The following is a 16,272-nucleotide window of genomic DNA, read 5'->3' on the forward strand; positions in this document are numbered from 1 at the left end:
CCCAAGACAAATGCTCTAAGAACGACTTAGTGATATGTGTCTAATTGATGGTCCTTGAAAGCTAAGGTGGCTTAAGTATAGGACTTTTTTACCCAGTCTCTCAAGGGTTCTATTCTCTATCTGATGGGATAATAGTGGTAGAGTGAAGCATCCTAGATGGTTTATCTGTAGCTGCAGAAATTACTACTGGGTCTGCAGCAGGACAACTTAAAAGACGAGTTTATAATCCTCAGGGACCTTTTAGAAGCAGTCTGATTTCTTGGGAGCTGGAGTCTGGGGTTTGTGAAGCATTGTGAAAGGCATCCAGAAATGCCAGATGGCCAGGGACATCAACTTGTAAAATTTGATCTATTTTCCAGACATCAGAAATTTGTGATGTGTCCCAATTAAAATATTTTCCTATTTTCAGGGGAGTTTCACCAAAAGACATCACTTCCACGGGGGAGTCAGCACCAACACACTCCTCTTCAGGGGAAACATTCCTGCGGAAAGGGAATTTGTGTTGAATGATCCAAAGATTCCTCTTCATAGGAAGATTCAGAGTCGTCACTGTCCCTAATCCTTTATAGAGAAGGTTGGGGAGCAGTTGTAGGAGCAGGCTGAGAGGAAGGCAGCTTGAATGCCATGAAGGCCTGAAACAAGCTTTGAGAAAAGGCCTACTAATCTATAGAGGCCTCTCTGACAGTGGACAAATGTTTAGTTTTTTGTTTTTTTTCCATGCAGGAGAAACGATCTTATGCAACATCGGAGGACCAGATGAAAGCCTGCATTCAAAAGTGTTTGACCCAATCTCTTCTCTTACTTAAGTGGCACCCCCCTAGGACCCTCAGTACTTTTGGTCCTAGGTTCCCTCGCGATATCCTGATCAGATGTTTAACCTCCAAAGACACACTCAGACAAAATCAAGGCGGCCTCAGAACTGGGCTCAGCCTGTAAATCCATGCCTGAAGTTGGCTGTGCCTCCAGGCTGACAACACCTTGGGACAACGTCTGAAGGGGAGGTACAGCAGAAGCCACAGGCCAAGGTTTCTTGGCCTTGTGCTTCACCAGCTTGGTGTCAGACCCCGGGGTACCCTCCATACACTTAGCTAACAACTTAAGCCATTGGTTCTCTAAATAAACAGCGAGAGGGGAAAGCCTGCTTCTAGGGGGGGGGGTCTTGGGTACAAAGGACTGGCAAATGCTATAGGACTTGTCGTGGTTAGGCCCTAAACAAAAGGGACACTGTGAATGGCTGTCCTTAAGTGGAATTTGTCTTCCACACTGGCACTTGCCCTTTGTAGATGACATAACCAAAACAGTAGTAAGAGAAAATATTCTCCAATAAGGCACTTCTGTCAAAGGCTGAAGTTGCAGTCACTGAAACGATCAGAGTGAGAAGTTGCAGTCACTGAAACGATCAGAGTGATGATCGGAATGTCATTCTGACTGGCAGCAGAAATGTTCAGAGGATGTTATGTGTGTATGTCTCTTATGGCCTACATCCAACTGCAGCCTATGTGCCATTTTCCATGTACCCCACTGTAGTACAACACAAGACTTTTGTACACTGGCTGACATCGGGTCACCTTCAGGCAGGAGATCCCTCAGGTTAAGAATAATACAGCAAGTGAATAGAAGGACAGCTAAAGAGATTTCGGTTATCAAAAAGGAGCATCCATCAATTTAGCCTTAATATCATCAGGCAAAGGCTGAAGAGCAAGCCATGATTAATCTCTCATCACAGAACCAAAGGCAGCAACTCTAGAAGAAGCTTCAACTGCATCATAACTGCATTTAATAGAATGATGGGCCATTTGAGAAGAGGAGCTCAACAAAGAGAGAGATGAAGCCTTCCCCTCAGAATCAGGAAGGTCAGAAATAAGACTAAGAGACACAGCTAAAACATACCTGGTCATGAGTCTGGTGGTTAATGGCTGAAAAAGACAAGGTAGAAGCAGTGTGCACTTTTTTTCCCAGCCTTTTCATGGGCCCTACTGTCCTTGCCAGAAGGAAATAATTTAGTGGAAGGCAACAGTTTGGAAGGTTTGTTGGAAGAAACAGAGACAACACAGGGGTCAAAAAAAGGATATTTGTAAAGAAACTTACAATCATCAGGCACCTTATAAAACCTACCAGTTTAAGGGCTAGGGACTGGGAATCAGGAGCCTGAGAAGCTCCTGGAAAAAAAAAGTGTCCATCAAGGCAGCAAGGAAGGAAGAGACAGCAGAAGGCTTATGAAACTCCCTCTGGAGATCATAATATCTCTTCTGGACATCAGAAACCAGTGTACAGTCTCACTTAAATTCCATCATACCAGAGATAGTATCCACAAAAGGAAAAGTTCCTCAGAGGGAGAAACCTCATTAATGGAGTCCTCCTCCTCAGAACCATAATTTAATGGAGAATAAATCTGAGAGGAATACGCCAAAAACTCTTCCCCAGAGTCCAATTCCTCATCCGAACAGTCCTGCTCCCTAGGCCTCTTAAGAGGAGTAGAAGACCGGGGGGGGGGGGGCAGGAAAAGAAACTCCTGGGGGGACTTCAAGGCCAGGAGTGCATTAAACAACCCCTGTGTGAAATACTGCCATTCATGCTGAGGATCCTTAGGAGCAGGGGAAATGTTTCATTTTCTGCGTCTTTTTCAGAGTGACATCAGTCCTAAAGATCTTAGGAAGTTTGGACCCTTGCTGACACTCAAATCAATGTAGTGGGAATCTCCTCCCTAACAAAAATCTGCAGAACATAACTCAGTCCCCTCAGATAACATCAGCCTTGGTTCCCCTACAACATCCATAATGGATGTCTGCAGAGGCTCCAAGAATGCAACAGAAGCCGAAGTGATGCAGGCCTTCAAAAGCAGTCACCGCAGAGGAATTTGACAGAATAACCAGGTGATCCTCTGGGCTTTCACCAGCGGTACAGCATCCAAATCTTGACAAATGGCTGACCCTTGGGAAGGGAAAATTCTGCCACTGCATCCTAGGTCAACAACTTAAGACGGTTCTTTAGGCTGACAGACAAGGAGGCGAGAGAGACAGAGTCTGAGGGACAAATGCTTGACAAATCTGGTACAACACAGTCATGAGAAGCACCCAAGCAAAACAAGCACTGCTCGACTCCTTGAGACACTCCTTAAGGGGAATCTGTCTCCCACACTGACATTTTCCCTTTCTGGATGATATCCCAAATAACAAACAAATAAGGATTAGAAAGTCACCCAGAGAAACCAATCAGTAAAAACTACAAGAAAATTCTAGCCAAGCTATACTTTCCACTGTGTGATTCCTTAAACCTCTTGTATTAGAGGCACATGGGATATATGCAAATGACCTGAAAAGCAAAACATCATGGGCATTCAGAACTGCCATATAGCTGAAACACCTGATGTCCCCAAGGGGTCATATGAATATCATATATCCAGTGTGCCTCTAATACAAAAGGTTTAAGGACTCACACAGTGGAAACTCTAGCTTGGCTAGATTTTTCTTGCAGCTTTTACTGATTGGTTTGTCTGTGTGACTTTTTACTCATTATTTTAGTTTGTTACTTGGGATATTTACAGACACCCTAATGGCTATGGGCATAGCTGGGTATGACAACGGTGTTTCTAAAGGTTAGTCAAACAGTCCACTTATGCTGTTACTGATGAGGCCATAAGAAGTCTGAAACATGCATGTCCACAGCTAGTGGTGTTTGGCTTTATTGGCATGAATTTGTCCATAACAGACTTAAAAAGAAGAGTCATGGGCATTCAGAACTGCCATTCAACTGAAACACCAGATATCCTTAAGGGGCATTTACATATATCCCATGTGCCTGTAATACAAGACGTTTAAGCAATCACACAGTGGAAACTATAGCCTGGTTAGATTTTTCTTGTAGTGTTTTCTTTCGGGATGATGTAACCTTGCAAAAAAAAAAAAAAAAAAAAAAAAATCGGAAGAAAAACACCACTTACCTGAAACAGTTTGGTAACAAGCAGATGAAGGAGCGTTCAGACTGACAATCAAGATTGAGTTTGGACTGGTGGCAAAAAAGGTCTGAGGTTGGTACGTCCATACGTCACAGTTATGCTTTATGCTGTGAGTGGGGAGCATACATGTGACATACAATGTCCTTAAAATCTTAAGGCTTTGGTATACTGGCCGGTCAATGGGCTACCTTTAGCAGGGGATCCCTTTAGTGAAGAATACAGCAACAGTGATATGGAAGGACATCTACAGTTACACAGGCTTAACCAGTCATATCTGCATGTCCACGTAATGACAAGGAAAATCTTCAAACACTGGACCAGACCCAATCTGGCTTTGTCAAAGGGAGGTCTCGCCTGCTCAATCTGGTGGACTTCTTTCGAGAAAGTCGCCAGGGCCATGGATGAGGGTAAAATGGTTCACGCTGCTCATCTAGACCTGGACAAAACTTTTGACACAATCCCCCACTCAGGGATCACAGATAAACTTACTGCATTAAGCATAAACCCCTACATCATCAAGCAGTTAGCAAACTGTCTCACTGACAGGACACATGCTGTCTGGAAAGGAAAATCCACTTCCAGTAAGAAAATGGTTACAAACAGTGCCCCACAAGGCTCAGTGTTGAGATCCTTCCTGTTTGGTACATACTTTACTGAAATGAAGGCCAACGATGGGGGCTTCTGGCTCACCAAGTTTGCCGATGACTATAATAAGCTGGGAGCAATCACTGAATCCCCAAATGATGCTGACATCCTACAAACAGGCCTAAAAATTACAAACGACTGATGCCAAAACCATGGTCTGAGACTAAAGGCTAAAAAATGTGCAATAGCCTTCAGTAAATCAGGTATCTCTGCAAATTATAACATTGATAGCACACCTCCAAAAGCAGACCCAGTGGTGAGTAAACTAGGAACACAGATGGATAGTAACTTAAACCTTGAGCAGCAGGTAGCTAAGGTAATACTTGCCGCTTAACATACAAGTAAGAAGCATGGCATCAAGGTCAAAGCAAGTCAGTGTCATTGTACTTGGCCCTCATCAGGCCCATAACATAGTACAATGCTCCCCTTCTGCATGTACCTAACCACATACTTACACCAACTGGCATGGTTCCAGCAGTTTTTCACTGAAAAATACAAAGCTAAGATACATGTCTTATGCAGACTGACTAAAGGCCCCATCCCTCTACTCCATCTCATACTGTTTATTGAGACGTGGCTTATGCATGATCTTTGATCTACAAGCCATTCTTTGACCCAGCCTGATGAAAATGCTACATACTTGCAAGTGAAATTATATGAAGGTTATATATTCTATGGACTTGAAACCTATTTGTAATTCTAACACAACTTGCAGGAAAGACAGATTTTCTATCCCAAAGGCTACTTTGTCTATGGAATAAAATTCTCATCTTCGTAAAATAAAGTCCATCCCTTGCGCTCTTCAAAAAGAACTTGGATAAATGGATAGAGAACCCTAAATTCACATCCAGTTTACTGCCCATCTCCCTTACAGACAGACGTAGTCTGTAAAATGACTCAGGGCTCCAACATCAAAATAACCACTGCCCTGATACTACCCCATCCCATATCTGGGGAATTAGACATAACACTATCATAATCCTGGGTATTATTGTCTAGGCTTCTAAAGGCTCTTGAGCCATTAACCAAGTAATCACCTATGAACCTGTGAGAGCAAGTCATTTGAAATCTGGCCCCATTACATCTTAAATATATATTAATTTATTCAGAGCACATGCCTCATGACTGTGTCAATATGTTACTAATTCTAGGTTAATGACATGGAATTTAAAATGCATCTTTCTATAGTGCCGATACCCTTGTTTATAGTTAAAAAGAAATGATAATTTTCAGGTTACCTTTTCTGAAAATCTTTTCAAGAATGTTGAAGTAGTTCTTCTGTGCAGCTCCACTTAATGATGTCAGCCGTGTTTTGGCTATCAACTGCAACAGCTAAAAGATAAAATAAACATAAAAAAATACAAATAAAAGGTAAGCATTTTAAGAGTCTCTAATTTTAGTTGCACTGGTGAGTTACACTGATAAGAAGGCAAATACATAAAACCTGTTAAAGGTAATGAATTGTACACATAGAAATAAAAAGTTTAAATCTGAGACCTTAATGTAGCATATGCTAGCATCACTTAAGGGTCCATCTTACTGCAGACTACACGTCACGCGATCTCTACTTCATTCGCTGCAAGCACAGTAAAGACCTCCTAGAAAGTGGTAACACAGCAACACAATGTATGACATTTGTAAGGATACAAGATGGAATATTACAAATGCTGCAGCATCAGAAATAAACCTTTGTTTTTCAGCCACTGAACAGCAAGTAGTTTATAAACAGTTAGATCAAGTTGCCATTTTGATTTTTACTTACATAACTTGTGAGCAGCTCTGTTTATGCTGTCATGAAAACTGGTCTAACTGTATCCACCTGGAATTCTCTCACTATATAAAGATACAGCAGAAAACTGAAAGCCATAGATTTTGTCTTCTGGTACCTCGGCTAAAGAAAGCCTTCACAGGAATAATTCATGAATCAGCAACATCTTTTTATATTAACTTCAATTAAATAATCAATTAAATATAAAAGATTTAAAGAAACATCAACATTTACCATCAAAACATATTATAAAGTGAGATTCATCTCCAAATTTAAACCCTTAGGTGCAAGAGTGCCAAAGTTTAATATAAACCTACTTTCCAAGTTAAGTAACCTCTGAGAAAAGTTAACCATAACACTCAACATCTGGCTTAGCTAATACACAGAAAAAAAGTGAATCCAACACACCATTATGAACTGTAAAGTGCTCAGAAATGGGACTCTCCAACCTGCAATTCCTCTTTTGAGCAGGTGGACCTGACCGAAGACTTAGAGGTTTCGTCTGACATGGAGCAACAAAATAGGGGGAATTTTCGACAAAACAACAAACGGAAGCCATGAGCAAAGGGTCGGAACAGGAGATATTGAGGTCGGGACATTTTCTGTTGCAGCGGCCTGTTACTCCAGGTTGGGACTTTGTTTCTGTGAGTGAAGACGCTAATGTGAATAATATGCATATAGTAAACTTAAGCGACTTAAACATTACTTCTAACATGGAACAAGTTTTGTTAAAGGGAAGTAAGTTTGTCCCTACTAAAATACCAGCTCTTGCTGATATTTTATTTTATGTTAAGCGTTTTTGTCGCAAATTGTATTTGAAAGCCTTTTTTTGAGGCACAGAATACTCTTACTAGTGTGCTTATGGAGGGAAATAGTTGCAATGGGGATGTCAAGTCTACCTCGAGTGACTCACTGTTAGACCTTTCTATTTATGATTATGACTTGGAAAGTTTTATATTTTCGGATGCTGATTTGCCTGATGCTTCTGTATGTGACTTTGATTTAGGTTGTTTTTTCACTGGCTATGGTAGACTTGAAGTGCCTATGTTACCTACACAGAGTTCTTTTTGTCCACCTAAAAAGTCTTTGACTTTAAATATTTTTGAGAATGCTTTGTTCAAGAAAGTTGAGGCTGAATATGTACAATTTATGAAGCAATACATAAAATTTAATTTAACAAAATCTGAGTGGTTAGCTATTAAAGATATGAGAAATGCTAGTGACAAGTATGTGTTTTGTCAAGCAGATAAGGGGGGCAATTGGGTTATTATGGGTAAGCTGCATTACTTGAAAATGGTTTTTGATTTATCTGATGAACATGTATATGTTGAGCTGCCCAGTAACCCAGTTCTGGAGTTCAATGCAGCCCTTCTTGAGTTATTAGAAAGAGGAGAAAGGTTAGGCTTCTCAACACAGAAAGATGTGAGGAAACTACATATTACTACCTCGAAAGATCCATTTTTTTATGCATTGCCAAAGATACATAAAAACTTTTGGGATCCTCCAGGTCGCCCTATTGTTTCTATCTGTGGATGTTTTCTTGAACATGTTGGGATATTATTGGATAGCCTTTTAAAGAAAGAACTGAATAATGTTATTTCACATATTCAGAATACCAATGACTACTGTGGGCTTGGTTAAAAATTTGCAATGAGAAAAAGACTACTATTGGGCCACAGTTGATGCTAAGGCTTCATACACCAGCATTAAGACACCTTTTGGTTTAGAAGCAATTAGTATAATTTTAGGTGAAGGACCACGGACATCTTTTATTATATTGTTACTGGAATTTGCTCTCACAAGTATTTTTTATATGAACAAAAGATTTTTTACAGACAGAAGGCACAGCAATGGGTGCAAATTTTGCCCCTACATATGCTATTCTGTTTATGTCCTATTTTGAAACTAGTTTCATGTACACTCTTGAATTTTTTCATAAGTCTTTTTTTTATATCGCAGGTACATTGATGATTTGATTTTAATTTGTAGAGGCAATATTTTGGAATTTGGGAAGTTTGACAATTTAAACTGTAATAGGTTTGGTTTGGAAGTTACTTTTAAAGTGAATTTGAATGCTATACAGTTCTTTGATATTCAACTATATGTGGACATCCAGAATAAAGTTCAGTTTAGACCTTTTAAGAAGGAAACTGCAACCAATAATTTTTTACATGCCAGTAGTGCACATCCGACCCACTTAACTGAAGCTCTCCCATATGGTGAGTTTAAACGTACCTTTGAGCACACCTCTGAAAGTTGTTTCCTGCTAGAGGAGTTTTATGGTATAAAGAGTAGGCTCTTGGCTAGGGGGTATTCTGAAAACCTGATTAAAAAAGTGAAACTAGAGTGTGGAATAAAAATGATTCTGTCAGGAGTAATGTTGCACAATTTTCTAAAAGATATATGGAGTATAGGTATAATAATACGGATGAGAAAATATTTTTGTAACAAAATACTTTCCATTTTCTAACACACTGAAGAATGTTGTGGATTTTTTGTGGCCCATAGTCTGTTGTAGTGATGAAATAGGACATTTATTTGTTAATAAAGTTATTTTCATATGGAAGATACCCTAATTTGAAAGAGCTTTTGAGCCTTAACTATAATACCAAAATTATGAGTGAAAACACTGGTATGTTTAAGTGTGGGAAATGTAAGGTCTGTTCTAGGGTGAAAAGTCTATCAGGTGAATTTATTAATGGTGTTAAATACACTGCAACTGATGGATTTAATTGTAAACCCTGTGGGGTTGTTTATATTGTGGGTTGTGGATGTGCACCACCGAAATATTACATTGGTCAAATGAAACGTCAAATTAAAATACGTATTATGCAGCACATTGGCGATGAGGAATTGTAGGTTGGAGAGTCCCACTTCTGAGCACTTTAATACAGTTCATAATGGTGTGTTGGACTCACTTTTTTTCTGTGTATTAGCTAAGCCAGATGTTAAGTGTTATGGTAACTTTTCTCAGAGGTTACTTAACTTGGAAAGTAGGTTTATATTAAACTTTGGCACTCTTGCACCCAAGGGTTTAAATTTGGAGATGAATCTCACTTTATATGTTTTGATGGTAAATGTTGTTGTTTCTTTAAATCTTTTATATTTGTTAATTGATTATTTAATTGAAGTTGATATAAAAAGATGCTGCTGATTGTCATGAATTATTCCTGTGAAGGCTTTATTTAGCCGAGGTACCAGAAAACAATAAATCTGCAGTTTCCTGGCTCCTGAATGTGGTTGTTCTTTTTTTGCTGTTTCGTGGTTTTTTTAAGCCTTAGATTAAAAACAAATTAAGCTTTCTCACTGTGAGTAAAACAGCAGAGAAATCTGAAAAGGTATACATAAACTCAATAGAACAAAAATACACTACCATGAAACAGGACGGAGTTCCTAAAAGATATCAAGTCAGAGAAATTGCAGCTGACAGCCTGGATGACTAAGTTGGGGTTCTCCAGTCACCCCTGACACTGTGTGAGCAGACAGAGTGTAAGCAAGCTTGTGATAATTGCACTTGGTCAATTCCACTAAAAGGGAGAACCAACTTTGCCTGTGCCAAACAAATGTTACCACAATGACCTTTGGTAATTCTTTCTGAATCTTCAGAAGTACCTTGGGTATCAGTGAAAAGTGTGGAAATGCATAAAAGAGCATGGTCATCCAAGAGAAAGAACGCATCTGCCCTCCAAGCAAGGTTCCAAGAAGTCTGGAACAGAATTTATTTCCAACTTTCTGTTTTGAAAGGAGGCGAATAGATCTACTTGAGGTATTTCCCACATCTGGAACAAATCTTGGAAGATGTCTGTCCTGAGTTTCCACTCAAGACAGTCCGTCCGGGATCTGCTAAGTCTGTCTGCAACTATGTTTTGCACAGACGGAAGTACAAGGCCTGAAGCTTAAGAGAAAGCTGTAAGATTAGCTCCCAGGCCATCACCCCAAGTGGAAAAGAGGATACAACGGTGAACCCTCTTGTTTAAACAAACAAAAGGGTACACTATCATATCCTCTTTTCCACTTAGCACATGAAAGTGGTATTGTCTATAATCACCAAAAGGTGACCTGGAGACCATAAGAGGTGAAGAACTTAAAGCCTGAACACTGCTAACATTGTTTTGACATTTATATACTTTGTAGTGTCCAAAGGACACCATTTTCCTTGCACTAACTCTTCTGGACACTGCTCCCATGCAAAATCTGATGAATCCATATGGACTGAGGGAACTGGGGTCTGAAGGATAGGTTTGGATTGAGAAACACCTGACCCCTCCACCACTAACTCATTTCACAAAACCAAGCACTGCTACCTGGAACTCCAATGGATGCAGGTGTTGGGATCGGCAATTTTATAAGTATCAATGACTTTTTCAATGTACTTTGGCTAGTGGTATCATGAGGATCATTAATGCAATGAGGACTAGAACACCTTGGAGAGAGAAATCCTGGAAAAAATTCTGATAGGAAAGGACATTTTTTCTGCATCGTTCATACACCGTAGAAAATGAGATGGTGCAAGACAGGACTTTGTACGTTCAACTAGAAGTCCAGGTGAATTAGAATGGCTGAGAACTTGCCTAATGATTCTAAACACCTAGAAACAGACTGCACAAACAAGCAAAGCATCTAAATTAGGGAAACTGTGGATGTCCTATGTCCTGCAGTAATCAACCACAAGAGCCAGGCACAGCAAATCTCAGATATTTCCTGAAGTTGGGAGCAAATGGAACATAAGCATCTTTCAGATGTAAAGTCACCCTGAAACACTGGTCCAGAAGAAGGGGTAGGACTGTCTGCAGGGTAAGCATTTTAAATTTGGATACTTTCAGAAAGTTATTTAGGTATGACAAAGCTAACACTGGTCACTATGATAGCTCCTTTTTTATTGATTTTAAAACAATAAATAAACAAATCAATTATAAAACAAAACTATTTACACAGATACACAGATGAGTAACACATTAAAGTTATATCAACAATTAATATTTTTCAAGCAAGTCTTAAATTTAAGCCATGATTATATGGAGGAGTATTAGAAGTTCTCATCTTTATAATATGCAATTCAGTACTGCAAACATTTTTTGCCATACTAAAATTCAACACTAGAGGGGTAACTTTACTTTTCCAATTTTTACTAATTACTTTTCTGGCTACAGCAAGAACAGACCAAAGAAGAGGCACTTGGAATTCTCAAGAATCAGAGCATTAAATAAAACTAAAGATTTACAAATATTACATCTATCTGACCACAGAGCTTGCATGAAATTATTAAACGTATTTCCAAAAAGAGGAGATAAAGTACAGTTGTGTACACTTACCATAAATGGAGATGAGAGTGTATTCACTGTTGCAGTCATCACTTTTGGGTTATCTGCTTGCAGTAGCCCTCAGTCGGCCTGATTAACAAAGTCTTTGGTACTGCGTCAGTTGCTGTCCCTTCTTCCATGATGTCAGGTCATCAGGGGGTATAAAACATGCAGCAGACGCCATTACATCAGTTTTTCTTGCCCCAGAGGTCAGGTGCCCCCTTAATGGGAAGCAATTAAATCTAGAAATATACAATGTTATACCGCCAACAAAAATGCACCAAAAAGCATTTGAAGATAGCAAAGGAAAGTAGAGGTATATCCAAAAAAAGAAGGGGGCTGGGAGGGAGGGTAACCAGGACTGCAACAGTGAATACACTTGAACATCTACATTTATGGTAAGTGTACACAGCTGTACTATGTTCTTCGTGTTTCACTGTTGCAGTCATCACTTTTAGGTAGATTCCCAAAGCTAAGGATGGGAGGAGGAATTTAAATAGAATTAGGACCAGCTAAAAGGCCCTGCAAGACTGCAGTGGCAAAGCCAGCTCTGGATTTACAGAAAATTGTCAGATGGTAATACTTGGTGAAAGTATGTACAGAACTTCAGGTAGCAGCTTCGAGGATGTCCCTGGTAGGGACGCCTCTGAGAAAGGCTGTAGAGGTAGATGCAGCCCTGGTAGAGTGGGGTCTGATCCCTATGGGATAGGTTTTCCATGGTGTTTGTAGCAAAAATTAATGCAATGGCCTATCCATTTGGAAATGGTTTGCATTGAAATAGCCTTCCCCTCTGCTCCTGCAGCAAATGCCACAAGCAGTTGATCAGATTTCCTTTGAGGTTTAGTCCTGTCCAAGTAGAATCTAAGTTGTCTGTCCACGTCTAAGGAGTGCAGAATCCATTCCCCTTTGATCTGTGGATTAGGAAAGAAGGTTGGCAAATGTATGGACTGATAAAGGGCCACACTGGATACCACCTTGGGCATGAAGGAGGGATTGGTCTTAAGGGACACCCTGTCCGCAAGAAAGATTATGAAAGGCTCCACTGCCATGACGGCCTGTAATTCAGATACCCTTCTTGCTGAAGTGATTGCTAAAAGGAAAGCGGTTTTCCAAGAAAGGAATTTTAAGTCCGCAGTGGCAGCTGGCTCGAAAGGAGGAAGGGTGAGCTTTTCCTATACAAAGTTGAGGTCCCAGGCTTGAGTTGGAGCTCTCCTGGGTGGTCGTAGATTTTTTTCCCCTCTAAGGAACTGCTTTAAGCAGTGGATGAGAGAAGGGGGGTGGGTTCTGTGCTATAATGAGCCGAGATGGCCGAGGTGTGAAGTTTGATGGAGGAGAAAGACAGGCCCTTATGAAGCATCTCAATTAAGTATTGTAAAATAGGAGGTAAATTGGGCACTGTTGTGCTCATCCCTTGAGACTGGTTCCAGGCACATAATCTTTTCCATTTTTCAGCATAAGACTTTCTGGTACGAGGCCTCCTTGCCTCTAAAATGATATCCATCACTGGTTTACTGAGGGATGGTAAAGGAAAAATTATGTAATTAGCCAGGCTGCTAGATTCGGTGTTTGAAGATGAGGGTGCAAAATTTGGTTCTCCTGAGACAACAGAGTAGGAGTCTGAGGCAGGTGCCAAGGGCCCACAGTGACACACTGTGCAACAGTGGGTACACCAGTGTTGGTGTGGCCAGTCTGGTGCAATCAAAATCATCCTTGGTTTGTCTTGTTTGATCTTTAGTAGTACTTTGGAGAACAGAGGCAGAGGAGGAAAGGCATAAACTGATAGGTTTCTCCAGCTGAAGGACACAGCATCCACTTTCCAAGCTTGTTTGAGGGGAGTCCTTGTGCAGAATTTGTCCAACTGATAGTTTTGGGGGGAGGCAAAAAAGTCTATAACTGGGCTCCCCCATTTGCTTGTCAACATGTTGAAAATCCTTGGGTCCAGTTTCCACTCGTGTGGGTCCATGAGGTTTCTGCTTAGTTCGTCTGCCAGTGTATTTAGTTTTCCTGGCAGGAATTGAGCTTTTAAAAGTACTTGATAGCTCAGGGCTGTGTTCCACAATGCCATGGCTAGTCTGCAGAGGGGGTAAGAATGTGTACCCCCCTGCTTGGTTATGTACCACATAACATTGGTGTTCTCCGTCTATCATAAATTGTCCTGGAAGAATGTGGTCCTTGAAGGCTGTCAGAGCATTCTGTACAGCTAACATTTCTTTTTGATTGATATGCAGGTGCAATTGACTTGGGTTCCACTTGCCCTGAATGCACTTCCCTGCCAGGTGGGCCCCCCATGCATAGTCTGATGCATCTGTTAAGGTTTGGGCGGCAGGGGTTAGTGTGAATGGTAGTTCCCTGTTTTGGTGGCAGGCCTCTGCCCACCAAAGGAACTCTAGGCGTAGGCAAGGTATGATAGGAATCACTGCTTCTAGATCCTGTGAAAGTTGACACCATAGGCTTTTGAGATACCATTGCAGTTTCCTCATAAGCAGCCTTGCATATAGAATTAGAAGAATGCAGGAGGCCATGAACCCCAAAGCTTGCAGTATTTGCCTTGCAGATAACTGGGTTTTTGTGGCCACTTGTTTGAAGTAGTTTGTCAAATAAATCCATTTCTGTGGCATGAGGAAAACCATCTGGGAAGTTGTATTCAAGCTTGCTCCCAGGAATATAATTTGTTGACATGGTACCAGGTGTGATATCTTTTTGTTTATGGTGTACACCAGACAAGTCAGTACCCTTTGAACAAAGGCCAGATGATTCAAAATCATGTCCTGGCTTTATGCCTGAATTAGACAATCGTCCAGATATGGGTATATTTGAATATTTATTTGCCTGCAGAATGCAACGACTGAAGCTAGGCACTTTGTGAATACCCTGGGCACAGTAGATAAGCCAAAGGGCAGTGCAGAGAACTGATAGCGCATGTAGCCTGCTTTGAAGCGTAGGTATTTTCTGCAAGACTCCCTGATAAAAGAAGCATACCTGCACATCCCTAAGTCTAGTGTTGCCAACCATGCATCTTTGCCTAGCATAGGAAGCAGCTGGTAAAGAGTCAGCATCTTGAAATTTGGAATCACCAGAAAGGTATTTAGAGTAGAAAGGTCCAGGATAGGATGCCATGTATTGCCTTTTCTGGGTACCAGGAAAAGCCTCAAATAGAACCCTTGTCCCTTTTCCTCTTCTGGTATCAACTGAATAGCCCCCATTCTTAAGAGAGTGAGTACTTGATTTTAGGCCTATGCCCACTGATTAGGGGGTAGATCTGGCCACCACTGCTTAGTCTTGCGTCTCCCCTGGGACTGAAACCTGGGGTTTCTGCTATGTCTGGGTTTGGTTTGAGAAGATCTTGAGGCTGGAAAAGACCAATTCTTAGAGGGCCAGTACCTAATAACTCTAGGAGGCTGAACTTGTATAAAATCTTTAACAGTCTGCATAGCTTTAGCTTCCATCTTTTTAAGAACTTCCTCAGCCTTGTTGCCAAACAGGAGGCCCTGATTTAAGGCAGCATCCAACAATTTAGCTTTAACATGATCACGTAAAGATTGCTCCTTAAGCCAAGCATGCCTTCTGAGCACAGATCCATTAACAGCAGCGCTGCAAGAGGCCTCCAAAGAATCAAATCCAAATTGCAAAGTATGTTTTCCAACCTGTTCAGCAGAATGCATTAAATCCAGTAATTGTTTACTTTCCGCATAGTCAGGAATCAATATAATTTTCTGTTTAAGCAATCCAATAACATGTTGTAGATACTTTAACATATGAAACTGGCAGTTAAGCCCTAATGGCCAAGGCTGCAGAAGTGTAAACCTTTACCCCATCTATCCACCGCCCTGGAGTCTCTATCAGAAGGGGTAGGATTTTTAGCAGTAAAAGCCTTAATGCCCATGGGTCCCTGTGCAATAGTCTCTGGATCCGCAAAAGAATTTTTAAAAAGGAACTTCTGTGAATCAGGGACACTAATCTGTCAGGGAGCAGAAGACAAAGAATCAGGGGCCAAACTAGATTCCGAAAAAGCATCAACAATGTCTAGTACAGGAGGAATAGCTAAAGGCCTATGCTGAGGCAGGAGTAAGAAATCCCTAAGCCTCTTTTTTGAATCAGAAAAATCCTGGTTTTCCCAGTGGAAATGCTCCTTTACAGTACGTAAGGTTTCACCAAAAGAAAGATCTTCTGGAGGGGAAGCAGAGGGACTAGAGTCCTCTGCATCAGAATCATCATAAGTAGATAAGGTCAAATCCAGATCATCAGAAGAATCAGAAAATCAGAATCCTGGTGAGAAGATTCATAAACAACTTCAGTCCTAGGTCTCTAAGAGACTTCCCCTGATTAGAGTTACAAGATCTTCAGCCATTCTTATTTGTTTTTAGGCAAAGAGGCCTTTGCATGCGGCCTGGCCATCGTTTTTTTTAGGCGTGGTTCGAGATTTAGGCTTAAAAGAAGGAGGCATTAGTTTAATATGCAAGTCTGTAGGCCTGAATACACACTCAGAAACTGGTTCCTGCACAGTGGTTCCGGACCCATCCAAGGTAGAGACATCCGCAGGTTCCATAGGTGAAGCATCTCGCGGCATACCGGACTCCGAATGGGTCTCAGTAGAGGCCTGCGAA

At 40.9% G+C, this 16,272-nt stretch overlaps 1 protein-coding gene across 1 annotated transcript in view; it reads right to left on the bottom strand.

The window, feature by feature from the left end:
• Positions 1 to 16,272, bottom strand: part of FBXO25 (F-box protein 25) — an 813,655-nt gene that overhangs the window by 369,402 nt on the left and 427,981 nt on the right. Inside the window, exon 5 of the mRNA XM_044086761.1 lies at positions 5,839 to 5,932. Coding sequence (XP_043942696.1) covers positions 5,839 to 5,932 — 94 coding nt within the window. The remainder of the gene's footprint in view (positions 1 to 5,838; positions 5,933 to 16,272) is intronic.

This window comes from Protopterus annectens, chromosome 1.part1, assembly GCF_019279795.1.
Source record: "Protopterus annectens isolate FY-2018-M chromosome 1.part1, PAN1.0, whole genome shotgun sequence".
Classification (NCBI taxonomy): Eukaryota; Metazoa; Chordata; order Ceratodontiformes; family Protopteridae; genus Protopterus; species Protopterus annectens.